The sequence below is a fragment of the Piliocolobus tephrosceles genome, chromosome 20, assembly GCF_002776525.5.
Source record: "Piliocolobus tephrosceles isolate RC106 chromosome 20, ASM277652v3, whole genome shotgun sequence".
Lineage (NCBI taxonomy): Eukaryota > Metazoa > Chordata > Mammalia > Primates > Cercopithecidae > Piliocolobus > Piliocolobus tephrosceles.
Window position 1 is genome coordinate 38,255,311 of NC_045453.1, and position 25,288 is coordinate 38,280,598.

At 53.9% G+C, this 25,288-nt stretch overlaps 2 protein-coding genes across 5 annotated transcripts in view; one reads left to right on the forward strand and one right to left on the reverse strand.

The window, feature by feature from the left end:
- The window catches only part of PYGB (glycogen phosphorylase B), a 59,249-nt gene extending 53,695 nt beyond the window's left edge, over positions 1–5,554 (forward strand). Inside the window, exons 18-20 of the mRNA XM_023193469.1 lie at positions 1,460–1,594; positions 2,901–2,967; positions 3,983–5,554. Coding sequence (XP_023049237.1) covers positions 1,460–1,594; positions 2,901–2,967; positions 3,983–4,135 — 355 coding nt within the window. The 3' untranslated portion in view covers positions 4,136–5,554. The remainder of the gene's footprint in view (positions 1–1,459; positions 1,595–2,900; positions 2,968–3,982) is intronic.
- Positions 2,046–25,288, reverse strand: part of ABHD12 (abhydrolase domain containing 12) — a 98,197-nt gene continuing 74,954 nt past the window's right edge. Inside the window, exons 5-13 of one of the 4 annotated variants that reach the window (XM_023193473.1) lie at positions 23,485–23,515; positions 21,299–21,344; positions 17,314–17,443; positions 16,330–16,367; positions 15,842–15,921; positions 14,688–14,770; positions 11,119–11,197; positions 9,786–9,913; positions 2,046–2,325 (exon numbers count right to left, since the gene is read on the reverse strand). In XM_023193473.1, coding sequence (XP_023049241.1) covers positions 2,268–2,325; positions 9,786–9,913; positions 11,119–11,197; positions 14,688–14,770; positions 15,842–15,921; positions 16,330–16,367; positions 17,314–17,443; positions 21,299–21,344; positions 23,485–23,515 — 673 coding nt within the window. In that variant the 3' untranslated portion in view covers positions 2,046–2,267. Of the gene's footprint in view, positions 2,326–7,737; positions 9,176–9,785; positions 9,914–11,118; positions 11,198–14,687; positions 14,771–15,841; positions 15,922–16,329; positions 16,368–17,313; positions 17,444–21,298; positions 21,345–23,484; positions 23,516–25,288 lie in introns of those variants that run through there. The other 3 variants (XM_023193470.1, XM_023193472.2, XM_023193471.1) reach the window with 3 other exon arrangements.

Sequence of the window (25,288 nt, forward strand, 5' to 3'; positions counted from 1 at the left end):
GAAGGGTGTTGGGCTGGGGGTATTGGCTGGACCGGGCTCTTGGGGCCAGGCCACGGTGTGCCAGGGTCAGTGCCTGCCCAGGGCTGTGTGCCTGCGTGCAGGGGTGACCATTCTCTCCAGGTGCATGGAGTGGATGGGGTCCGGGCTCTGGGCGAGGCCGTGGGGATGCTGGGCTGCTGCTGTCTTGGCTCTGAGGCTGAATCCGTGGGGTCCAGACCAGGGGCTCCTCCTCTAGGAAAGGCCTTTTCTCCCTGGGGAAGGTCTCCTAGAGGGACGCCCCCTGGGGCACAGGCTGTACGCAGCCCCACACAAATGGGCTGGGGCTGGGCGGGATCTCCACTGCCAGGGGCGCTCTGCCAGGAGCACTCTGCTGATCTGGGGCTTGCCTGCTGTTGAGGTTCCCTAGTCTAAGTTGTAACTGTTACAAATAGTTTTAAAATAGTATTTCGGAAACATTTTAAATGTGCGGGCGGGGAACGAGGGCAGCGGGGGATCCTGAAGACAGTACCCAGAGCTTCATCCACCTTCTCCCCACGCCCCTCCGTTGGCTGCACTGAGCTCGGAGCACTGGCCCTCCTGCAGCCCACACTCCATTCCGACTCCACCAGGGCTCTGTTATTGTCTTTCCCATCCCAGGATCCCATCAGGGCACTCAGCTGTGTGTGGCCATCAGGTCTCCCCAGTGTCATTTGGTCTGTGACAGATTCTCAGTCTTTCCTTGTTCTTCATGACCTGGACGTTCATGAGGAATCCAGCACGGGCCTGATTCCAAGCGATAATTACAAATAAAAGGCAGTGTTGCCTGATTGTCTTGAAGTGCTGGGGAGCCCGTGAGGCCTTAGGTGCAGTCAGGTGAAACCGCACATGCCATCTGAAGTCAGAGCTGTGCCTTACCGGCCCGAGCACACAGGCCTACGCGCCCTTTCTGCACCCTCACACAGCTTCTCCCGCCCGGGTCCCGTCCTGGGACGTCCATGTCTGCCCGTCCTTCCCTCACCCACTTAGCTCTGCCTTGTCCTCTCTGGTCTTGCTTGCGTTTTTCCTTTTCCATCTTTGAGGTCCCAGCCAAGGGTGCTCCACTTCTCTTCCTGCCACCCTGGCAGTCTGTTTTTCAAAGTGCCCAGGATTTCACAGTGACCAAGTTCTGAGTGGCCCTCTCCACTAGGAATGTGGCATGAGCCAGTATATCCTAGCAGATCTGCTAGTGATGACATTTCTTTAATAGTCAAAGGAGCAGATGGGATTGGCTTTAGCCTGACTTCACATCTCTGCTCAAGCGGGTCCCTGCTCAAGGGCCTCATAGCCACCCATGGCCACTGGCTGCTGTCCTGGACCGTGCAGGCCTTGAGCTCCCAGGGCCATCCTGGGGCAGGGGCTGTGCCAGGCACCAACGTGGCTTGTCCCCCAAGGTGGCCCACCTGGGGTGCTGGCTGCTGACTCCTGGCCCATTGCCTCGCAGGTACAATGCCAGGGAGTACTACGACCGCCTGCCCGAGCTGAAGCAGGCCGTGGACCAGATCAGCAGTGGCTTTTTTTCTCCCAAGGAGCCAGACTGCTTCAGGGACATCGTGAACATGCTGATGCACCACGACAGGTGGGACTGACTGCGCCCTGGTTGGCCGGCTGGGAGGGAGGGAGGGAGGGAGGGGTCCTCTTTCTGGGTTGGATATTCCACCTTGTTTGGAGAGCGAAACCCATGCTTTCAGGACGTCTCCACTGTGCCCATGAGACCTTACTGGGCAGAGCCTTAGACCCCAGCTGGGAGTTTGTGATGGCCTGTGGCAATGCCAGGGGGCCCTGGGCAGCAAGACACAGCAGCAGAGTCCAGCCCCCAGGCCTTGTGGACCAATGTGCTGAGCAGGAGGGGGTGTCATCTGGTGGTTGGAAGTCCCAGGGGCAGCCATGTCCCAGCAGGCCAGTAGAGGGAGCATGGGCCCAGAACTCCCTGGGGTGGGGTAGGGGGCGCACAAGGGCTGCGGAACCCGGGCAGGTGTCAGTGCCGGTGACAGGCAGTGGTGAAAATGGATTTCACCTGCAATGATGAAACATTATAATGTAGTTAGTGTTTTATTTCGGTGAGGTTAGCACATGATATGGTTTATCTAGAGTTACAGACTTTGTAAGGTTTGCAGCACAGGGCAGTTCTTTACCCTGCTGGCAAGTTGAGTCTGGCGAGGGCTGGGAATTCACCTGTCCTCCCCTTTCAGCTGCCTTTGGGTTAGTTTTGTCTGCTACTCTTTAATGACTGTGTCACCTTTTGGCTTCAGTCACACCGGCTCTGACCACATGCTGGGATCTGGGCTGGAACCTGGGTCCTGCTGAGGTCTGTGATAAAGGAAGTGCTTTTAAAATTGTGAACTCTGCATTTCGTGAAGTGTGCTTCTGACTCGCTAGTGAACAGAAATGCATTTGTAGATTCATAAATCTGGCATTTTTGTTCAGCACATCAGGAACTGCAAGTCAGTATTTCCTGTGTAGGCAAATCCCAGTTAGACTTGAGATAAGACGGCAGATGGAGATGCTGTTCCCCAGCAAGTGCTCCCTGTCCCGAGGAGGTGCTATGGGCTCTCCACTGTCTGCCCAGGAGGCCTCTCCCATGTGCAGCTCTAACTGCCCTGTGTGTGGAAGATGCACTTTAAACGCCAGTTTATTTAAAGGAGTGTTGGGTTGAAATAAGGTTTTCCTGCAATACCGTCCCAGGACATAAGTCCTTGCTCACAGAGAAGCCCCGTGGCCAAATGGGCCCGGTGCAGCCTGGCTCTGACCAGCTGCATGGGCCTCTTCGCTCCAGGCAGGACCAGGTGGATGGTGCCTGGCCTCCCGCCCCGGGACTCTCCCCTCGGGACAGTGTGGGCAGGGCTCCCTGCTGCCCTGGCCCAGCCTCCTTTCTCCCATTCCAGGTTCAAGGTGTTTGCAGACTATGAAGCCTATGTGCAGTGCCAGGCACAGGTGGACCAGCTGTACCGGGTGAGGCTCCTGGGCCCAGAGGCTGGGGGAGCAGCTGGGTGGGTCCGTGTAGACGTGTTGGGTCGGATTGTTTATTTCCCAAGCTGAGTAGGTTGCTGGCCCAGGCCAGAGGGGTTTGTGTTTCTGATTTGTCATCAGTCGGCTGTGGCTGCCTTTAGGGAAGCCGTCACTGTCACTCCCTCCCTTGAAAAAACAGCTCCTAATGGCCAAGAAAAGAACGTGGGGCCTGGACCTGGAAACTGAGTGCCAGGCAGGGCCCTGGGAGGGACCTTCTCTTAGTCAGGGCTGGCCTCCAGGAAAGCCTGGCCTGGTGCACGCTGCAGCTTGTGGCAGCTGTGAGGCTCCCTGGTGGAAGGAGAGTGCCTGGCCATGTCCCCTGGCACTGCATCTGCCTGGGCAGTTTTTTTTTTTTTTTTTTTTTTTTTAGACAGAGTCTCGCTCAATCACCCAGGCTGGAGTACAGTGGTGCAATCTCGGCTCACTGCAAACTCCGCCTCCAAGGTTCACGCCTTTCTCCTGCCTCAGCCTCCTGAGTAGCTGGGACTACAGGCGCCCGCCACCACAACTGGCAAATTTTTTGTATTTTTAGTAGAGATGGGGTTTCACCGTGTTAGCCAGGATGGTCTCGATCTCCTGACCTCGTGATCCGCCCGCCTTGGCCTCCAAAGTGCTGGGATTGCAGGCGTGAGCCACTGCACCTGGCCCCTGCCTGGACAGTTCTTACCTGGTGCCATCCCTATGGTCGTCTTGGGGGCCATGCCCTAGCAGGAATTTTCAAGGCTGGGTGGGACCTTCTCTCCAGCTCCTTGCTTCCTGTATCTAGGTATATGGTAGCTTTCCTGGTCTGTGGGGTCCCCTTTTCAACGAACAATTGATTGTAATGTTCTCCTCTTCTGGTGGACAGCCCCAAGGCTCAGAGCTCATTTGGAAACAGTCCTAAAGTTCTGGAATCCCATGCTCTTAGCAGCCCCTAGCCCTGTGACACCAGAGACTAATTTCATCTCCTTCCCTGCAGAACCCCAAGGGGTGGACCAAGAAGGTCATCAGGAATATTGCCTGCTCGGGCAAGTTCTCCAGTGACCGGACTATCACGGAGTATGCACGGGAGATCTGGGGCGTGGAGCCCTCCGACCTGCAGATCCCGCCCCCCAACATTCCCCGGGACTAGGCGCACCCCGCCTTGGCGGGACCAGCGGGCTTTTGTTTTCTTGCTGACTTTGCACCTCCTTTTTTCCCCACTTTGCCAGCCGCTGGTGGTCCCTGCTTTTCTGAGTACCATGTTTCCAGGAGGGGCCGTGGGGGTCAGGGTGGTTTTGAGAGAGCAGGGCAAGGAAGGAATGTGCTAGAAGTGCTCCTAGTTTCTTGTAAAGGAAGCCAGAGTTGACAGTACGAACGGGAGGTTTGTACAGAGTCAACAGTACCAGAGTGGGTGGCAGGTGAAGTCGCCTGCTGGGCTCCCCTAGAATTTTGCACGCATCTTGCTGTGTATTAGCCGATGTATTCAGTGTTGAGCCTCTGGATTCTGGGGTCTGGGCCAGTGACTGTAGTGAAGCCTGGGGACGTATTACTGCACCTGGGCTGCCAGCCACAGGGAAGGGCCAAGCCCCATGTAGCCCCAGTCACCCTGCCCAGCTCTGCCTCCTGGCCATGCTGGGAGGGGTCGGATCCTCCGGTATTGCCTTCACAGCCCCTGCCCTCTGTCCTGGCTCTGCACCTGGTTATGGGTCATGGACCCAGATGAGGCTTTCCCTCTGTAGCCATCCTGGGCATTGTGTGGGTGCTTGGAACTCGGGATGACTGAGGGGTACACTGGAGTGGGTGCTTGTGTCTGCTATCTCAGAGGTCTTGGTCAAGATGAAGTTGGCTGATGCAGCTTAGCTTGGTTTTGCTTATTCAAAAGAGAAAATAACTACACATGGAAATGAAACTAGTCTTGTTTTAGCAACTGAAAATTGTACTTGGTCACTTTTGTGCTTGGGGAGGCCCATTTTCTGTCTGGCTGGGGGCAGGTCTGTGCCCTCCCTCTGACTCCCGCTGTGTCCTGATGTGCATTTCCTGTTATACACACAAGAGCCAGGCTCCATTCTCCCTCCCTTTCCACCAGTGCCACAGCCTCGTCTGGAAGAAGGACCAGTGGTCCCAGAAGAACCCATTTCTGCTCTGCGTGGACAGCAGGCCTGGCACTGGGAAGTGGGGGTGAGCCCCTCACAGCTTTGCCCCTCCCCAAGGCTGCCAGCCTGCCTCCCACTGCCCAAGAGAGAGCAGGGAACAGGCTACTGTCCTTCCCTGTGGAACTGCTGAGAAATCTAGCACCGTGCATGCTGGATCTGGGCTGCAGGGAGGCCCTTTTTCACCCTGGCCTCCAGTGCCCACCAGGAGGACCTGTGCGCGGTGCACAGCCCACCAGAGCACTACAGCCTTTTATTGAGTGGGGCAAGTGCTGGGCCGTGGTCGTGCCCTGATAGCATCTGTCCCAGGCAGTGGCTGAGCTGGTCACTGGGGCCACCACCCTGACCACCACTGTGCCCCTCATTGTTACTGACTTGTGAGATAAACTGATGAAACCTTTGTGGCTGTGGTTGGCTGATGTGAGGTCTGTGTTTCACTAACTGCAGGTGGTATTGTGAGGCTGTGGGAAGCAGAGAACATAGGCCTGAGGCCCAGGGTGGTGCCAGTGCAGTGATGAGACCTGCAAGTGGGCTGCAGGTTCTCCCTCTGAAACTAGAGCTGGGGCTGAATTACACCCCATCATTCTGGGATTGAGGGCAGGAAAGTTTGCATCTCCACGAGGTGTGGGACCTGGGGCCATGTGTGCCTGAACAGCTAGCTTTTTTTTTTTGAGATGGAGTTTTGCTTTTGTTGCCCAGGCTGGAGTGCAATGGTGTGGTCTTGGCTCACTGCAACCTCCACCTCCTGGGTTCAAGCAATTCTGCCTCAGCCTCCTGAGCAGCTGGGATTACAGGCACCCACCACCACACCTGGGTAATTTTTGTATTTTTAGTTTCGCCATGTTTGCCAGGCTGGTCTCAAACTCCTGACCTCAGGTGATCCACCCACCTCAGCCTCCCGAAGTGCTGGGATTACAGTTGTGAACCACTGTTCCTGGCCAAGCTAGCTATTTTCTTAAAATCCTATCAAATCCAGCCCTTACTAAACATGCTATCTGGGGATAAGAAACACTGGCCTTTCTGGTGTGACTTGTGCTGCTCCCTTTGCACCTGTGGCTTTTGTCTCCCACTCCTGGCCCTGGGGACCAAAACATCCCCCTCAATTGTATAGCTGCAGATGAAGAAATCGGGAGAAACAAGCCTAGGGCTCAGTGCTACCCTGAAGACCCAAAAAACTGGGATGCCAGAGTGCCGTGGGCGTCCTTGGCCCGAGACCTGCTCGTGCAGGGCTTGGTGCTGCCGGGTTGTCCTCATCCCCACACCCACCATGCACCTGGGTGGGCGGCACCAAGATGGTGCCCTGGGAGTCTGCCTCCCCAGGTCTGTGGGGTTCTCTCCCAGGGATTAGTTGCTTGGACAACGGAGCTCAGCAGCCCTGGGTAGGGCACTTGGATGTAATGAGCTGACAGGTGATGGCGGAGCAGCTGCCACACAGTGCACCCATCCCGCTCTGATCTGCATCTGTCAGTTTTGTAAAGAACATTAGCAGCTTGGCTGAGTGCAATGGCTCATGCCTGTAATCCCAGCACTTTGACAGACCAAGGCAGGAGGATTGCTCAGGAGTTCGAGACCAGCCTGGGCAACGTGGCAACACCCCATCTTTACAAAACATACAAGAATTAGCTGGGCATGGTGGCATGTGCCTGTAGTCCCACCTACGTGGGAGGCTGAGGCGGGAGAACTGCTTGAGCCCAGGAGGTGGACGTTGCTGTGAGCTATGATTGTGCCACTGCACTCCAGCCTGGGCAACAGAGTGACACTGTCTCAAAAAACAGAACACCCACTAGGAGCTTGTATTGTTAGTTTATATCTTGCCGCAGTCCCCCAGCCAAGGATCCAAAGTAGCTTACATGGACAAAAACATGAGGAAAAGATGAAGGGCAGCCCAGGTAGAGCAGGTCGCCTCTGCTTCGTGGTCAGGAGCCACAGTGCGGGACAAGGCCAGGAGAGCAGCCTCGGGCTCTGTGCTGGAGTCCACCTGCGTCCTACAGAAGGGGCTGCCTGGCTCCCCTAGGGGTTCCTATAGCCTCACAGAGACGGTCTGGGATGCCATGTGGGTTCCCGACTCAGATGGCCGTGCAGGGAGATCCCAATCCAGGGGCAGGTGGTGTCTCTGGGGCCATGGGTGGGCAGAACAGAAATGACACCCTAATTAAAGACTAGGAGCCGGGGCATACCCTTGCCAGGAAGGGGGCCAGCGTTTTCATGACTGACCTCAGGAGGAATGTCGACTCAGCCGCTCCCCTGTGTAGGAAAAGAGTTCTCTAGATTTGAGAGCCACTGTAGGTAGCTCAGGGTACCCCAGCGAAAAGGGAGTGTAACCGCAAGGACCTCTGGGCTCCCTGGCAGCCCACAGCTGCTGATGCTGGGCCTGCGACCTGGAGAAAGGGGTGGGCAGGCGAACAAAACGTCCTACTCCTGACAAATTTCTGAGCTGCTGGGAATGGAAATTTCATAGCCTGAGGCTGAGTCATGGAGTGGCTCCAAAGCGGCTAGAGGCTGAGCTCGGAGCCTGGCTGGGGCTGTGGGCGGCTCTGGGGCTCTGAGAGTGTGCGGGGCAGGAGGCAACACTGACCCTTCTCGCGCTGCAGAGAGACAGAAGGACCACCACCACAATTTTATTCTTCAATAAAGCTCAATCTAAGGCCAGGTTAGGCGTACAGGTGGGTGAAAGGGGAGGAAGTACAAATCCTGGGCACCTCCACTGTGGGTGAGTGGGCCAGCCCAGAGGAGGCAGGGCAGCCGAGGAAGGCAAGCAGGTACACAGGGCAAGAGGGGACGATGGAACCACTGGAGTCATTCTGCATGTGCTGGGAAGGGGCAGAAAGAACGTGGGCCCCATGTTCTCTGTGGGTGGTGCCGGAAAGCTCAGCATGGTCCTGGGCCCTAAGAGTCCCCTGCCCGGACTCCCCCTGCCCAGCTCAGTGCAGCATCAACCAGGCAGTGATGGCTGCCTGCTGTCAGTAAGTCTCCCAACAAGATCTCAGGTTGTGTAGCGGCAAGGAGAGCCACATGCCTGCCACCCATGCTTTCCACACAGAGCCATGCTCAGGCCTCCGGGCACTGCAGGGTCCTCCCCACCTGGCATCTGAGTCCTCTCCAGGTGCAAGTTGGGCTCCTGAGCATTGCAGGTGCTGGCCCCCCGGGGCTCCAAGATGCCGGCCGGGCTGCTGACTGGAGGAAAATGGGAGGAGGGCAGAGGTCTTCATGTTTCCTTCCCCCAGCCGGGCTCAGTGCTGGTGCTCAGGCTCCGACTTCCCCAGGAATTCCCTAGACCACAGGACAATCGGGAGCCAATCATGTGAGCTCAGATTTGAGCAAAGATCCTTCTCCCCAGTCCTCACATTGCTATCTAAGGAAGCAGAGGCTGTGCAGAGAGGAGGCAGCCAGGAGCCCTGTGAGGACTCACTGTAGCCCACAGCAGCACTCAGTGAGTTAGGCAGGGCGCAAGCAGCACGGTGCCAAGTCAAAGGCCAACACACAGGCACGGACACAAGGCCTCTGATTCTTGACCCTCAACTTCAGAGCTATTCTCTGGTCTAAATTTTCTATAATCTTCCTTTTATAATGGGAAAATTATAACCGCAAAGCAAACCCATACTCTTTGAGCCCACTGTCCCCTCAGCAACCCAGGTCCCTGTGCCCAGGAATGGCAAACCGCTAAAGGGACACAGCTTTGCCTCTGGAACTTCCAAAGGCGGCTGGAGAAAAGCAGAAGTTTGCAGTAGAATTACTCATAGGATATACAGCACTGGGAGGCAATTCAGGCCACCAATTTCAGTCCCCTTCTGGGAGAAACTGGCACCTTGACCTACTTTTTGGAGCCGACTGGCACGACACAACAAAAAACCCTATCACCATTAGCAGCAGCTCCTCCACGGGTCCAGTGCTCAGGGTCGAAGTACCACATGCCCTCTTGGGCTCGGAAGCCTTGTCCCATGCACAGGGAGGGTTAGCATCTTGCCCAAGGCCACACCAGCCAGAAGGTGGGGTGGAGCCTGTGTCCTCTGACAGGCAGGTAGGCGAGTCTGGGCAGCAACCTGCATAGGGCCCAGGGCAGTACAGAGAAGGCTGGGCGTTGGTCCGTTCCACATGCTGCCCTTGTCACTACTGCCAAGTCCTCACCCTCAGGCTTGGGCTCTGCACTTAGGCCCAGGTAGGTACTCATGGCTCTCTGGGCTAGCGCCCATGTCCTGCCAGTGCAGGGCAGTCAGGAGCACAGCGTCCCTTCAGGAAGCAGCTGGGGACAAACAGGCTTTTGAGGAGCTGGCCCAGGGGCAGCATGTACATCTGAGAGGTGTGTGGAAGAGATCCGAGGTCTGCGAGCGTCTGGGGTGTCTGTGTCTGAGTGCTCTCAAATGTGTGGCCACCTGTGAGCGTGTGTGCCCCCTGTGTGGGTCTGTGTGGGTCTGTACATCCTGTACAACAGGGAGACGGCTTACCCTGCATGACCATGGGAACAGTCCTGGAGCGGGAGAGAGGCACTCCCTCACACCCCTCTGCCAAGGAAATGGAAGGCTCCCAAATCACTGTGACTCTTGGCCCCACTGAGGCCCCCCGAGCAGCTTCAGCAGCTGCCACCTGCTGCATGCTTAGATGTGAGCCACTGCTGCCCAGACGAAGCCCCTGGGTGGGAAGAGAATGTCTCACCTCAGTATCCGTGGCAGCTCAGGGCTCTTGTAAATGTATTTGTGCCTGTAGCCAAGGTCTGAATGAAAGGGCACAAACTGAACTTTGAAGTCTCGGAAGCTTCGAGCTGGTGCGGCGATGCTATAGAGCTGGGGAGAGAAAGGAGTCAGAGACTGAGGCAGTGGCCTGGCATGGGGGTCCCAGCCTGAGGAACATCAGCTTGGCAGCCTCCCCTTCAATAGAAACCAGTCCAGAGTCCCACATACACTGCTTGTTGCCACAGCCAGTCACAACCAGGAGGCCCAGGGGTGGGCTGGCAGGAGCCAGGCCCCAGGCTTGGCTTCTTGGCACACACACCACTCAAGATACTGTCCTCACACCTTCCAGACTGCCCTTCCTCTGGGGAGTGGCTAGGTGGATGGGCCAGACCAGGTGCCTGGGAGGCTCTGATGGCAGGGATGGCACAGTCTGGGGGAGCTGGGACAAAGGGTATGTGCCTCAGTAAGATGGGCTTGATGTGCCCATCTCAGCCCCCTCCCTCCCATGTCGGCAAGGGTGGGTGGGCCTGAGCTGTACGCTGCTGGGCAGCTCTGCATCCTGCCCCTACCCTGTATGGCTCCATCATCTGTGTGCCTTATGCAGCCTCACTGCCTGGGGGCTGTCAGAGCAGAAAGTGCTCCCAGCCCTGGGCTGAATCCGTGGACGAGGCCTGCACACACCCAACTAGTTTACCCTGCCCTACCATTACCAAGACCCAGGCTGCGTTCTCTTACCCTACTCTGAGCCACAAATCCAATCCAACTTGCTGACAGTCAAAGCAAATTCAGCAAAAGCAAACACTGAGGCCCCACAGAAAACATGGTCTGGTTCTGATATCAGTGCAATTCCAAAGGCAAGCAAACAGGCTAGAAGTTTCTGTATCAATTTTGACTGTGACCCTTGCAATGGGCTTGGGAGATCCTCATCAAGGGGTTCTTTGCCTTCAGCCCATAACTGATGAGCCCTTCCAGCCGAGTGCCAGGTTGGCCTGGGCTCTGATAACACAGGCAGCCTGCCCTGAGAACCCCTGTGTGAGGACTGGGAACTATCTGCTTATTTTTCATAGTTATTCTGGGAGAAAGCATCAGTGGGCCTCTGCCCAACCTTGACACCAGACCTCCCATGTCCTTCCGAAGCAGCCTGGAGGTGACGCAGGGAGGATGAGGTGGCCTCCTGAGCCTGATGTGGCTGGTGCACGGCCCATGATGCAGCATGCAGGGGCTGCCTTCCCGCCTGCCCACTCCCAGCCTGGCCCACCCACACTGGCTGAGTGTGCAAGATGCCAGCTACACCAGAGGCAGAGGCCAGGACCCACCTTTCTGCCAAGCTGGAAGGGCACCACCGGGTCGTCCTCAGCATGCAGGATGAGTAGGGGACAGGAGATGTGCTTCACACTGTGGGAGGGAAAAGGGGCTAGGCCAAGACCAGGAAAGGACAGAGTTGTCCAGACCCTCTGAACGTGGCAGGGATCTGGGTTCAGGGTGTGTTTCACGGAACAGTCCGATTTCTGCTGGATTTCTTTTTACTAGACAACCAAAAGTTAACTCTTCATTGTCTCTATGAACATCTATTCCAGTGTCAATCACAGCTATATAACTGGCCCCAGGAATGTCTTCTAAAAATTGAAAATGATTATTTTTCCACCATATATATTCTTTAAAAGTCAAAAAACAATTATTTTTAAGCTGAATAATTCAGGTGGGCCAAGAAACTTAGTGTAAATGAATGTTACTAGAAATCTGCTGGTAAAAAAAGTCAATGTCCTCTAATTTATCTTTGCCTAAGTGACATTTATGGTCACTCCAACTCTGAACATTTAGAAGTGATTTAGGATTTTCAGTAGGTTTGATAGATCCAAATCCTTCATCAAACCCACATAATAGAAGCATGGGCTGCCAGGGCTGGCGGAGCCTGGGCTGTCCTGTGTGGCCCTCACTGAGGTGGCACCTGACCCAAGTCTCCTTTATCCCCAACAGGGGTGTGTGCTCCGTGAGGGCAGCGCTGGCGCACTCCTGGCACCTGGAGCAGGACCTGGTGGGGAGCCCCCTCCCTGTCTCTGCTGCTGGCAGGAGGCACACACTCTTGCTTCCCAGTAAGGCTTTTCTGATGTGCGAAAATGATGAGGCTCTGGTCAGAGCCTCCCTCTGACCAGAGGCTCTGAAGGAAGCGGCAGTACTTGGGATTTCCCGGCCCACAGCCCACCTGAGCTCAGGAAAGCCCCTCCTGCCCTCAGAGCTGTGCCCCTGACTTCCAGTGAGCTGAGGCTGGGGGTCTCACCCAGGGACAAACTTGCTTTGTTTGTTTTATTTTTTTTGAGACAAGTCTTGCTCTTTCGCCAGGCTGGAGTGCAGTAGTGCAGTCTTAGCTCACTGCAACCTCTGCCTCGTGCTTCAGCCCCCCGAGTAACTGGGACTACAGGTGTGCACCACCACGCCCGCCTAATTGTTTTGTATTTTAGTGGAGACAGGGATTCACCATATTGGCCGGGATGGTCTCAAACTTCTGACCTCGTGATCTGCCTGCCTCAGCCTCCCAAAATGTTGGGATTACAGTGGTGAGCCACCACACCCAGCCGAAACCTTGTTTTTTAAGAAGGAATCCAGTTCATTCAGATAATTCTTTTTCTTTTCTTTTCTTTTGTTTTTGTTTTTTTTGAGACGGAGTTTCACTCTTGTTGCTCAGGCTGGAGTGCAATGGCATGATCTTGGCTCACAGCAACCTCTGCCTCCCGGGTTCAAGCGATTCTCCTGCCTCAGCCTCCCAAGTAGCCGGGATTACAGGCATGCACCACCATGCCCAACTAATTTTGTATTTTCAGTTGAGCTGGGGTTCACCAAGTTAGGGTGATCTCGAACTCCTGACCTCAGGTGATCCACCTGTGTCAGCCTCTCAAAGTGCTGGGATTACAGGCGTGAGCCACCGCGCCCAGCCTGGATAATTCTTTTTCAACTTCCAAAACAGTAATATTTACAAACAAGCACGGTTTGTTGCTTAAAATATTTGCTCAACTTTTAATTTGTTCTATTTTTATTTTTAGAACCAAAACATATTTGAGGGGAAAAAATACTCCATTTTTTTTTTCCATATTCTGTTTCAAATTAAATTAAATATTTATAGGGTGTTTTACTTTCCCTCTTTTTTTTTTTGAGACAGTCTCGCTCTGTGGCCCAGGCTGAAGTGCAGTGGCGCCATCTCGGCTCACTGCAACCTCCACCTCCCGGGTTCAAGTGATTCTCCTGTCTCAGCCTCCTGATTAGCTGGGATTACAGGCGCAAGACACCACACCCGGCTAATTTTTGTATTTTTAGTAGAGACAGGGTTTCACTGTGTTAGCCAGGATGGTCTCGATCTCCTGACCTTGTGATCCACTCACCTCAGCCTCCCAAAGTGCTGGGATTACAGGCGTAAGCCACCGTGCCAGCCTACTTTCCTTCTTTTTTAAAGAAATCAAAATCCATGATATAAAAACGTCACAAAGACAATGTCAATACAATCTGAAAAAGGTTTAAAAAAAGAACTCTTAATTAGAATAGTTAACTTTTGGTTTACGTAATAGATTTTTAACAATAAACTTTGTAATATTTTTCTATAACCAAACACAAATCAAATGGCTGAGGCAAAGTCATTTTCTGAGTAAGTTATCAGCCGGGCACAGTGGCTCACGCCTGTAATCCCAGCACTTTGGGAGGCCAAGGCGGGGAGATCACCTGAGATCAGGAGTTCGAGATCAGCCTGGCCAACATGGTGAAACCCTGTCTCTACAAAAATACAAAAAATTAGTGGGGCATGATGGTGGGTGCCTGTAATCCCAGCTCTCGGGAGGGAGAATCACTTGAATCTGGGAGGCAGGGATTGCAGTGAGCCGAGATCATGCCATTGTACAGTCTGGGTGACACAGCAAGACTCTGTCAAGAAAGAAAAGGAAGGAAGGAAGGGCGGGCGGGCGGGCAGGCAGGGGAGAGGGAGAGGGAGAGGGAGAGAAAGAGGGAAAGAAAAGAAAGAAAGAAAGACCAACCATTTAATATCACTGTTTTAATATGTGTTTTGGCTGTCACAAACCATTTTGAAATAAAACAACTATATGGGGCTGGGCGCGGTGGCTCACACCTGTAATCCCAGCACTTTGGGAGGCCGAGACAGGCGGATCACCAGGTCAGGAGATCAAGACCATCCTGGCAAACACAGTGAAACCCTGTCTCTACTAAAAATACAAAAAAAAATTAGCCAGGCGTGGTGGCGGGCGCCTGTAGTCCCAGTTTCTTGGGAGGCTGAGGCAGGAGAATGGCGTGAACCTGGGAGGCGGCGGAGCTTGCAGTGAGCGGATTGCGCCACTGTACTCCAGCCTGGGAGACAGAGCAAGACTCTGTCTCAAAAAAAAAAAAAAAAAAACTATACGGACAAAAACTATGTATTATTTTAATATTGCTTTACTTCTATGATCTTTTCAGATTTCTTATTTCTTTCTCGTCAGCCAGGCTGGCGTACAGTGGTGCAATCACGGTTCTCTGCAGCCTTGACCTCCCCAGGTTCAAGTGATCCTCCTAACTCAGCCTCCCATGTAGCTGGGACCACAGGTACATGACGCCACCATACCTGGCCAATTTTTGGATTTTTTTGTAGAGACAGGGTCCTGCTATTTTGCCCAGGCTGGTCTCAAACTCCTAGGCTCAAGCAATCTGCCTTCCTCAGCTTCCCAAAGTGCTGGGATTACAGGTGTGAACCACGGTCCCTGGCAGGCTTTCCCTTTTTAAACCTGTTTGCTAGAGAACGGCCCTAAATACTCTGAATTCCATCCTAGTTGATTACTGTGACTAAAGAGGCTCATCCAAGGGTTCTCAGAGTTTTTCTAAATAGGAAAATTAGTTCCTATCCCATAGTACTCACTTTTCGTCATTTGCAAATTTAATTCCACTGCTTGTAATAGGATCAAGGAAGAACCAGTCAAACCCAGGGAAATATCGATATATCTGGAGACAAGATGGAAACCATTTTCAGAAGTGTTGGTTAAGATATCCAGGCAAAGGTCAAGGGTGCAGACAGTTTAAGTTCAGGAATCTACAAGGCGTTGCCCATAACTACCCTACCTAAGGGAGCAGGGGTGACATTGCCAAGGGGCCCTCAGAGCTGTGTCCTGGCACCTTCTGCCCTGGCCGTGTCCTGGCTTTGCTGCTAGGGACAGAAGAATCACCTGCCAGGCCCCACAGACTGGCACGGCAGGGGCTGCGCTGCAAATGGTGTTCCCGCACCTCCCAGCCAGGCCGGAATCCAGCCCAGAAACCAGTCTTCCCGCAGACACCAGGGCCGCCACCCCTGAGAAAATGGGGTCTATGGACAGTTTCCTCACACAGTTTAAGAAAAGCAGCACCAAAAAGTAAGATAAGATAAAAGGCTCTTCTGGTCGGTAACAGAACAGCATGAGGCCAGGATGGGCTGACACAGGCCCAAGAATCCATGGCCAGTGGGGAGCATGGGGATCACAAACCAGAGTGAGAAGGAGGGGAAAATAACTGGCTAAGTTTTAAGAGAAGGTCCAAGGTTCCATTCCCAGCTGGGGAGGGCACAGGTTGGGTGGTGCCTGGCTTACCCAGAATTCCCACTGGGGTTCACCCAGGCCTTTCCCCAAGATACAACTGGGAGGCCAGACTCCCTGGTCCACAGAGGTCAGCCCCCCAAGCACTGTCCTCATACACAGAGAGGGGGGCACCCCCAGCCCCACTCCTGAGCGGGAAGGCAGGGCTGTCAATATAATGCAGTCAATGACACCACATGGACCCGGCCTCCACTGGGTCTCGCTGCCCTCACATGACCCAACTATGACCTGTCATTTCACCTGGCTACAGGTTATAAACTTCTCAGGCAGTTCTGTGGCCAAAACTAGTATTAATTTTTAATGAAATCTGTATTCATTAGCATATTTAAATAATTTTTAATAATCATAACCTATCCTATTCGTTATTTCTACAATTATCTTAATAATGAGTTATTTCTATAATTATCTTAATAATGAGAAGTCAATTTTTAATAAAATATGTACTTGCCACTGAAAATGGATGGCTCTTAGCTTCTTCGCGGATATTAGTGAATGGAGATTCCAATATAAGGGCATCTGGAGGCGTCTCTAGATACACAAACAGGGAACTGAGAGGTGGGCAGGAAGCCAGCGACATACATGTGCCCTGTGGGGCTCTGAGGGGCCCCCAGAAAGCACAGGGAGACCACAGCGCCTCCCCCTAGGTATCCACCTTGGCACACCTCAGATAGCTCCAGGGGCACCTGCGGCGCGCCGGAGATGGCTCCGGTCACTCCTAAAAAGCAGACTTGCTGATGCAGCCTCTCTGGGGCCAGGCCTGTGTGAGGCTCCCAGCTTCTCAGGTGTATCATGGGAAGGGCGGCCTGGTCAGCCCCAGGCCCCCCAGAATGCCCAGCTCATGCTGCTCCGTGAGGATGCTGAGCACTTACAGCAGGGCCGGGACTGCGGAGCACCCTAAATGTTCACAGCCACGGATGGGGCCAACAAGGCACTCACCTCGCTCACAGAGGCGCCGCACCAGATTTGTCGCCACACTAGGAAAAAAGAAAAACAGCTTAGTTAAGATGAAATTGTTTGAGATGATATGGGCCTTATGCTGGAAAGTGCTCAGAGGAGCCATGGGGTCTGTGGAGCTACTGGAGTTTGAGGACAGAGTGGGGGAAATGGAGATCCCTCTAGCACTGGGGGTGACCTGACTGCCCTACCACAGGTGACCCCTGCAATGAGGGTTGTACCCACAGCCAGTCTCCTTGTCCCCAAGGTGTGTCCTGCTGCCTCTCACTGCCCATGCCCTCCCATTGGCAGGGCCGCCTGTCGGCTGGGGGTGGCCAGCATCTGCCTGCACCTCTCCTGGAGCCCACCACACCCAGGGCCTCTCGCCATCCCAGGACCACACCTGGCAGACCATGCAGACGGACAAAAGGATGGCCAGTGCCCCCCACCCACTCCTCTCCTGGATGCTTCCCAGCCTGCAAGAGGCCATTCAGGCGCTGGGAGAAAGGGCTGCCCCGAAGGGAAAGGCAGCAGAAAGGGAACGGCAGTGAAGGTCTGGGGACGGGGGCCGAGAGCAACGGTTCCCGCAGAGACTGTGGACCTGGCATCAGCAGAGATGACTCAGGCTGCCCACAAAGGGCGTGTGGAAGTACCTCCTGTCCGGGCCTATGTGAGAAGCAAACCACCCACTGTGCCCTCCCCCAGCTCTGAAGACGCTTCTTCCTCAGGGCTAAGTCTCCCTGCGGAGATGCCTCGACCTCCACGGCCTATGTCTGTCCCGAACTACTTTCTGGACGAGGAGCTCAAATCCTTTGGAGTATCTTTGGAACTTCCCCTCCTGCCTCTGCCATGGGGACGGGAGCAAGGCTGGTTGGGACTAATGGTGCCACAGGGTTTTCAGGGATGGCGGGCTCTCTAGATCCAGGCATAGGAGTCATCAGGAATACTGGCTCCCACTAAAGGCTGCCTCCTGCTGGGGTCCCTTACCCAGTGCCCAGAGAGTGGCCCCAGATGTACACAGGGTTGTCACCACTTCTTGCTTTGATCCAGTCAAAAACGTGGAGTGCGTCATAGGTCATGCCCCGCTCAGATGGCGTTCCCACCGAATCACCCCAACCTGGGAGGGAGAAACGGCAGGACGGGGAGGTCAAAGGCAGTTCACAAAACCTGGACAAACATGGGAGGGGCCCGCTCAGCCCGCCCTTCCAGAGTCCACAGACCCACCCAGGCCACTGGGCAGAGCAAGCAGTGGAGAGAACGGGCACACCCCCACATCCCCACCAACCCTGGGGAAGGCAGCCCAGCAGCAACCCTGCCCTGCCCCTGCTGACTGCACAAACCAGACGTCCCCTCACAGGGTCACTAAGTTGGTGAGCTGCAAATTTGAATGGCAACTAACAACAAGCTGAGTCAACAGATCACACAGCTTCAGAGCTGGCACCAGCATCCTCAGGCCAGGGCTGCGGCTTGCCTCACCCTCTTGTGCAGGGGTGTGAGCTCACCTTCTCCCTCTCTCTTTCTCAACAGACAGGCTAGTGAGGTCTGAGGCAGTGGAAGCCTTTGCCACCACCATCCTCAGCTCTACACTTCTCCCCCCAACCCCTGCAGCATCCATGTGTCCCACTCCGAGCCCTGACGAGCATCAGTGCAGCTGGTGTGGTCAGATGAGCAGCCCCCGGGCCGCTGGCTGGACACCAGCCTCCTTAACGCCGAAGGCTTGGTCAGGGGCAGGATAGGGAGTGGAGTCCGGATGCTCCCAGAACAGGGAGGGCATTTCTGGGTGCAAGGCAACTGTGACCCAGGAAGGGGAAAGGGGCTGTTTTCCCTTAGGGTCTAATTAGCATCTTGTTTGCGTAACGGAAAACACTACCATCTCTGCCCCCAAAATTACAACCTCCCAAGGGTCCCCCCCCAGTCTCCAGCAAAGATGGAGTGCAATTATCTTTCCAGCAGCCCAGCAGTGAGTCATCATCAGATGATCTGAAAGCACCACAAAGGTCAGAAAGAGCAGGTTGTGCAGTGTAAGCAAACCCCACAGCTGGTGCAGGACTTGCTGTTTCCCGACTCAGACACTAGAGGAGGGAGGAGAGGGCCTCCTGCAGAGGGCCAGGGCCAGGCTGGGAGGCAGGGGTATGGGGACATGAGACAGAAAGAAAAGAACAGAGATAGGGACAGGAGACAGAGACAGACAGGAAGACTGAGAGACAGGGACCGAGAGGCACAGAGACAGGCAAGAAGACTAACAGGGATAGAGAGACAGGCACAGAGACGGGGACAGGAGGCAGAGGGAGGTAGACAAAGAGGCAGATGCAGCGAGAGAGACAGAGGGACAGTCGGAGACGGAGCTGGCAGTCTTGGTGCCAATTAGAAACGTGGAGACTCCACGAGAACTGAAACAAAGTGCTGCGTGGGATTTCATTTCCTGACAGAAGTGCGGGGAGATGAATGCAAAGAAACCACCCCTTCTCCCTCTGCTAAGGTCTCTAGCATGCAGCAGAAGAGAAGCCGTGTCAGCACGGAGAGGAGGAGAGGGCACACCACTTCCCGCTCCTCATTCTGGAGTTTCTCCCAGCCCACAACTGTCATCCTGATGGAACTTTCTTCCCTGTGGGTGGCAGCATGGCGGCGCCCACAAGTGTCCACGACCCTGGCACTTGTGAACGTGTTGGGTCACATGGCTGGGGAATGAAGGGTATGGAAGGAATGAAAGCTCTAACTGCTGGCCTTGAGAAGGGGGTGATCCTGGACAAGCTGGGTGGGCCCAAAATAACCACAAGGGTCCTCATCAGAGAAAAAGGGAGGAGTCAGGGTCAGAGCCAGAAGACCTGGGATTCAATCACGGAAGAGGTGTGAGCCAAGGAACACAGGCGGCTGGAAAGGGCAGCCAGGTACTCTCCCTGAGAGCCTTGCTCCCGCCCTGATTCCAGCCTGGGGGCTGCAGATTCTGAATTTCTGACCTCCAGAACTGCAAGACGCTACATGTGTGCTGGTTTAAAGCACTGTTTGTGCTAACATGTTACAGCAGCAAGAGAGAATTAACACAACCCCCATATCCGGGTGACAGCCTTTGTCCCCCTCATATCTCCTCTTGGTCTGAGGATAGAGACACCGCCTGCCCCCCTGGAAGGTGAAGGCAGCCAGCCACGCTGCCATCAACTCTTTGATCTCTCCAGCTGAGGACTACATAGTGGAATACACTTTTTGAAATTTTTGAGACAGGCTCTCGCTCTGTCACCCAGGCTGGAGCGCAGTGGCATGATCTTGGCTCACTGCAACCTCCGCCTCCTGGGCTCAAGCTTTCCTCCCACCTCAGCCTCCCGAGTAGCTGGGATTACAGGCGCCTGCCACCACGCTCAGCTACTTTTTTTGTATTTTTAGTAGAGGTAGAGTTTTGCCATGTTGCCCAGGCTGATCTCGAACTCTTGGTTTCAAGCAATCTGCCCGCCTCAGCCTCCCAAAGTGCTGGGATTACAGGCGTGAGCCACCATGCCCAGCCAGACTACACTTTAAAACAGTCTCTCAGCCAGGCGCAGTGGCTCACACACACTTGTAATTCCAACACTTTGGGAGGCCAACGTGGGCAGACTGACTGAACCCAGTAGTTCGAGACCAGACTGGGCAACATGGCGAAACCCTCTCTTAAAAAAAATAAAACAACATTAGCCAGGTGTAGTGGTGAGTGCCAGTGGTCCCAACTACTAGGGAGGCTGAGTTGGGAAGATCACTTGAACCTGGGAAGCAGAGGTTGCAGTGAGCGGAGATCACACCACTGCACTCCAGCTGGGTGACAGAGTGAGACCCTGTCTCAAAGCAAAACCAAAACCAAAACCAAAACAAACCAGTCGTTCACTGTTAACACCAAGTTATTTCTGTTGCCCATTAAGCCATAGTGTCCTTGGTATATATCAAACTGTGGATTCTTGATATGTTCAGTGGCAAGCCCTGGTTCATTCAAAAAAGCAGAAATGCTGAGGTGCAGAAGAATCTATCTTCTCTCTTAACAGTTCTTTTTTTTTTTTTGACATGGACTCTTGCTCTGTCGCCAAGACTGGAGCGCAGTGGTGCAATCTTGGCTCACTGCAAGCTCCGCTTCCCAGGTTCAAGCGCTTCTCCTGCCTCAGCCTCTGCAATAGCTGGGACTACAGGTGCGAGCCACCATGCCCAGTTAACTTTTGTATTTTCAGTAGAGATGGGGTTTCATCATGTTGGCCAGGCTGGTCAAAAACTCCTGACCTCAAGTGACCCTCCTGCCTCAGCCTCTCAAAGTGCTGGGATTACAGGTGTGAACCACCGTGCTCAGTCTTTCTTAACAGTTCTTACTGTCTTCATAACTTTAACAAGACAAGCTTTGATGAGCATAAACCGTGTCTGACGTCCAGCTGCAGAGACAGTCTGAGTCCAAAAAAGACAGGATCTTCTAATTTAAAATGTTGCAGGTTGGGTGCCGTGACTCACGCCTGTAATCTCAACACTCTGGAAGGCTGAGGCAGGAGGATTGTTTGAGGACAGGAGTCTGAGACTAGCCTAGGCAACAAAGCAATACCCCATTTCTACTAAAAAAAAAAAAAAAAAAAGTAGCGCGTGTGGTGTCGCATTCCCATAGTCCCAGCTACTTGAAAGGCTAAGGCAGAAGGATCCCTTGAGCAAAGGAGTTCAAGGCTGCAGGGAGCTATGATCATGCTACTGCACTCCAGGTTGGGTGACAAAGTGAGAGCCTATCTCAAAAAAAAAAAAAAAAAAAAAGTTGCTGACAGGGCATCTGCTGGGGGCTCCAGGTGCTGAGCCTCCCCTACCAGAAGGGGCTCTCCCAGCAGCTCCATCAGGGGCTTTGTCAGGACCCAGGACACCATCATAGCACAAGCCAAAGCAGGTGCTGGCCTTGCTCCGATCCTCTTCAAGTGAGGCCTGCCCATGGGATACTGCCAGCAAGCAGTGGAAATGTGCTCAGATGCTCTTGCAAAAGAAATCTCACCTCTGTAGTCAAAGGTGACCACATGGTAACCAAGGGAACTCAGCACCTGTAAAGTAAAAAATAAACATCTTTGGCAACAAATCCAAGCGTCTGTGTTGAGGGTAGCTTGCCGCTTACTAAACGCATCCGACTTTCCCTCCCGTGCCTTGTGCGTAGTGGCAGCTTCATAAAGACTGTGACATGCTGCCTGACTCCCGGCTGGGTTTTATGAAACCCAGATGCCAACTGCCGCTTCTGGACCTGTTGACATCCCTGCCTGGGAGCACAGAAAGGCTCTCCCTTCTTGCTGCTTAGATGCTAGGGAAGGATCCCCCTTCCTCCTGCTTAGAATTAGAGGGCCAGGTGCAGACTCTCGCAGGTCCCAGATCCCAGGCCACAGCCCCACGCGTGCTGCAGGGCAGCCTCCTGGGGGGGCCTCCTCCGGGGACAGCTCTCGGTGCTGCAGTGTGATGGCAGACCCCCAGGAGGAGGGCTATACTGTGTAGAGACCCTATCTGAGGACCTTGCTGCAACCCAGTATTTCTTGGATTTTAAGCTCTTGTCAATTTTTTTCTGTTACTTTTTTTTCAATCCCTACAGACTAGCTGATCTCTCTCATTTAGATCACTACTCAACGCTCCTGTGCCCTTGCTGGGGTGTGCCCAGAGCAACATGGGAGGCTGCCGCACCATCACGTCACCCAGAATCACAGCTCCCCTCTTCAGGGAGGGAGTTGGGTGCTTCCCCAGGGCAGCCTGCACTTCCCTGCCAGCTCCTAGCCACCGCAGAGTCTATACCCAGAGCCAACCTGCTCCAGCCCTGTTGACCTCAGTAGGGTGAATCATTTCTTTTAACAGAAACCTAAAGAAAGAACCAATCACTTCTCAAACTCTCCCCACCTTTCCTGACTTAATGCAATTTACTCCAGGGGTAAAATCCTCCAATAGCTCAGAGCTGGGTGTGCCCCTGCCTCTGTCTGTGCCCCTGCCTCTGTCTGTATCCCCTTCTGTCCTGTGGGCCAGTGCAGATGGCCCTATGAAGGGAGGAGAGTGAGGCTGTTCCAAGAGTAGCTCTTCGGCTCCAAGACCCAGATAACCAGATGAAGAACAAAATCAAGCAGCCAAGCACAAGTGAAGGTCTGCACGCCCTGTCCTCGACACCCCCTGGACGTGGGGAGATCTGTGGGTGCTCCCACTGTGTGCCTGGAAGCTGAATCAAATCCCGCCTGCACCCCCTGTTGGGGTGAGCCTGCAATCTGGCAGTCAGTGTAGCACCTGGGGCACCTGGTTTCTCTTTTCTTTTTTTATTTTTTTTGAGATGGAGTCTCGCTCTGTCACCCAGGCTGGAGTGCAGTGGTGCCATCTTGGCTCACTGCAACCTCCGCCTCCCTGGTTCAAGCAATTCTCTGCCTCAACCTCCTGAATAGCTGGGATTACAGACGCCTGCCACCACACCTGGCTAATTTTTTTTGTATTTTTAGTAGAGATTGGGTTTCACCATCTTGGCCAGGCTGATCTTGAACTCCTGACCTTGTGATCCACCCACCTTGGCCTCCCAAAGTGCTAGGATTACAGACATGAGCCACTGCACCCGGCCCTCTCTTTTCATTTTATACACAAGTAATGTAACATTGAAAAACAATTTCCAATGCCATTTATGCAGTCTGCCAATATCTGCACTTGGTCTACCAAGCCCGTACATTCTGATTTTGGGGCCCAGGCCTAGAGGCAGTGTGATGGGCAGTCACAGCAGAGGTAGCTAAGGCCCTACCTTCCAGCACACCCATCCAAAGGCAGTGTTAAAAAGGCCAACAAAAGGTCAGACATGGTGGCTCACACCTGTCATCCCAATACTTTGGGAGGCCAAGGTGGGAGGCCCAGGAGTTCGAGACCAGCCTGGGCAACATAGGGAGACCTCATTTCTATAAAAAAAAACACAAAAATTAGCTGGGTGTGGTGGCGGCATGCACCTGCAGTTTTAGGAGGCTGAAGTGGGAGGATAGTTTGAGCCCAGGAGGTCGAGGCTGCAGTGAGCTGTGACCGTGCCACTGCACTCCAGCCTGGGCAACAGAGCAGGAGGATTCTGTCTCACACACAGAAACAGCCCAGCAATAGTTAACTCTCAAGCTGTGAGTCTGGTGACTCCCTTCACTTCCCGCCCTGGAAAGAACAGCCCAGGGAACAGGTGTGGGTGCCACCTGCACTCACCTTGTAAAGCTCCACGCGGTGGTCACCTCCTCTGGAGAAGGAAACAGGACATGGTGTGAGCACATCTTCTCAGAGTCGGGCCCCAGGTCAACTTGTCCTCCGTACCCCAAACCAGAGAGAGGCCAAGGAAAGGGGGCAACCTCCTCCTTGGGTCCCCCTAAGTGGCCCCACACTCGCCTCTGGCAGTGCTGTGCCAAGGGGGAGATAGTCTTAGCATTCTGGGGAGATTTCTTAATGACTGCTTTTATTTTTCAGTAGGTAATGCACACCTATAGTCCCAAACTAGAAAGACACTAAAGGAAACACAGCAAGCCCTCATCCAGCACACCCCAGCCCCTCCCAGCTCCCCGTGCCAGGGACACCCTGTGTGGACAGAGGCTGTGCTCTAGCAGGGCCTGTGTGGACACCTTCTGCCCTCACTTCCTGCTCCACACGTCTCAGCCAACCTGCAGAACTCTGCTTAGCTGCGCTGCCCTGGCCTCTTGTGGTCATCTCGGCTGTTTCCCATCTGGCACTAACTTCTATTTGCTGTCACGGCCACCCTGCCTTTACAGCCCTTCACATGTGTGTGCTCCACGCATGGGATATGCTCCTAGAATCTCCTCAGGGAGACCCTGAAGTGCAGGGATGGCTGCCTCCTGGCCCTCACAGTCAACCACAGCTTCAGCGTGCATGTCGCTACGGAGACTAAGTGGGCTCGGCACACACACCCCCATTTGTACTTCCTTGTCTGGGGCCTGTCTAGGCTCCCTTCCCGCTTTCTTTCCAGTTGTTGCCCAGCTGTTAACCTGGACCAACCCCACAGCAGGGACATGGGCCACCTGGGAGGAGGGCGGGTCCACACTCTCCACACTCCCTAGCTGTGCTCCTCCTTCCTCAGGAGCGGTTTCACCATTTCAGGTATGGGGGCAGGAGTGTTGCTGGTGGGAGACCAGGATGAGATGAAGGAGGAAGCCAATAAAGTGCAGAAACAAAAATATAAAGGGTCAGGCCGGTGGCTCATGCCTGGAATCCCAGCACTTTGGGAGGCCGAGGTGGGCGGATCACTTAAGCTCAGGAGTTTGAGACCAGCCTGGTCAAACGGTAAAACCCGTCTCTACTAAAAATACAAAAATTAGCTGGGCGTGGTGGTGGGTGCCTGTAATCCCAGCTACTCGGGAGGCTGAGGCAGAAGAGTCACTTGAACCCGGGAGGCTGAGGTTGCAGTGAGCCAGGATTGCGCCACTGCACTCCAGCCTGGGCGACAGAGTGAGACTCTGTCTCAAAAATTAAAATAAAAAATAAAGGAAGAAATTTCAAGACAAGGAGGAAACACTGCAAAATATTTTCAGTGATCACTGTAAGAGTTCATAGTAGCTCTTTCCTAAGTTTCTAAAATTTCCTACATTAAGCAAAAAAGTAACAGTTGCTGGGAATCCAGGGGGTCTGGACCTCAGGGAGACCCGTGTGGTGGATCCCGCAGACCAGCGAAACCCCACTGGGATGCACAGGACAAAGAAAGCAGGCAACATGGGGGTGGTGAGGCCTGCAGCCAGGCACTCTCTGCAGGAGTGGGAGGGGGCAGCAAACCTTGAAAGTCACAGCATCACTTTCTAACCTAAAGTTACAGGCAGGTTCTTTTTTTTTTTTAACCATGCGATGGGCACTGCAGAACTGAACCTTATTCACAGCCAACCACAGTTCTCTCATTTATAAAAAGATGCTGCAAGAGCTGTTTGTAGCCGTTTGCTCTTTGAAAAGCAGAAGAGAAACCCACTGCAGCTTGTCCCAGACAAAGAAGAAAGGAAACTGTGCAGCACATGCA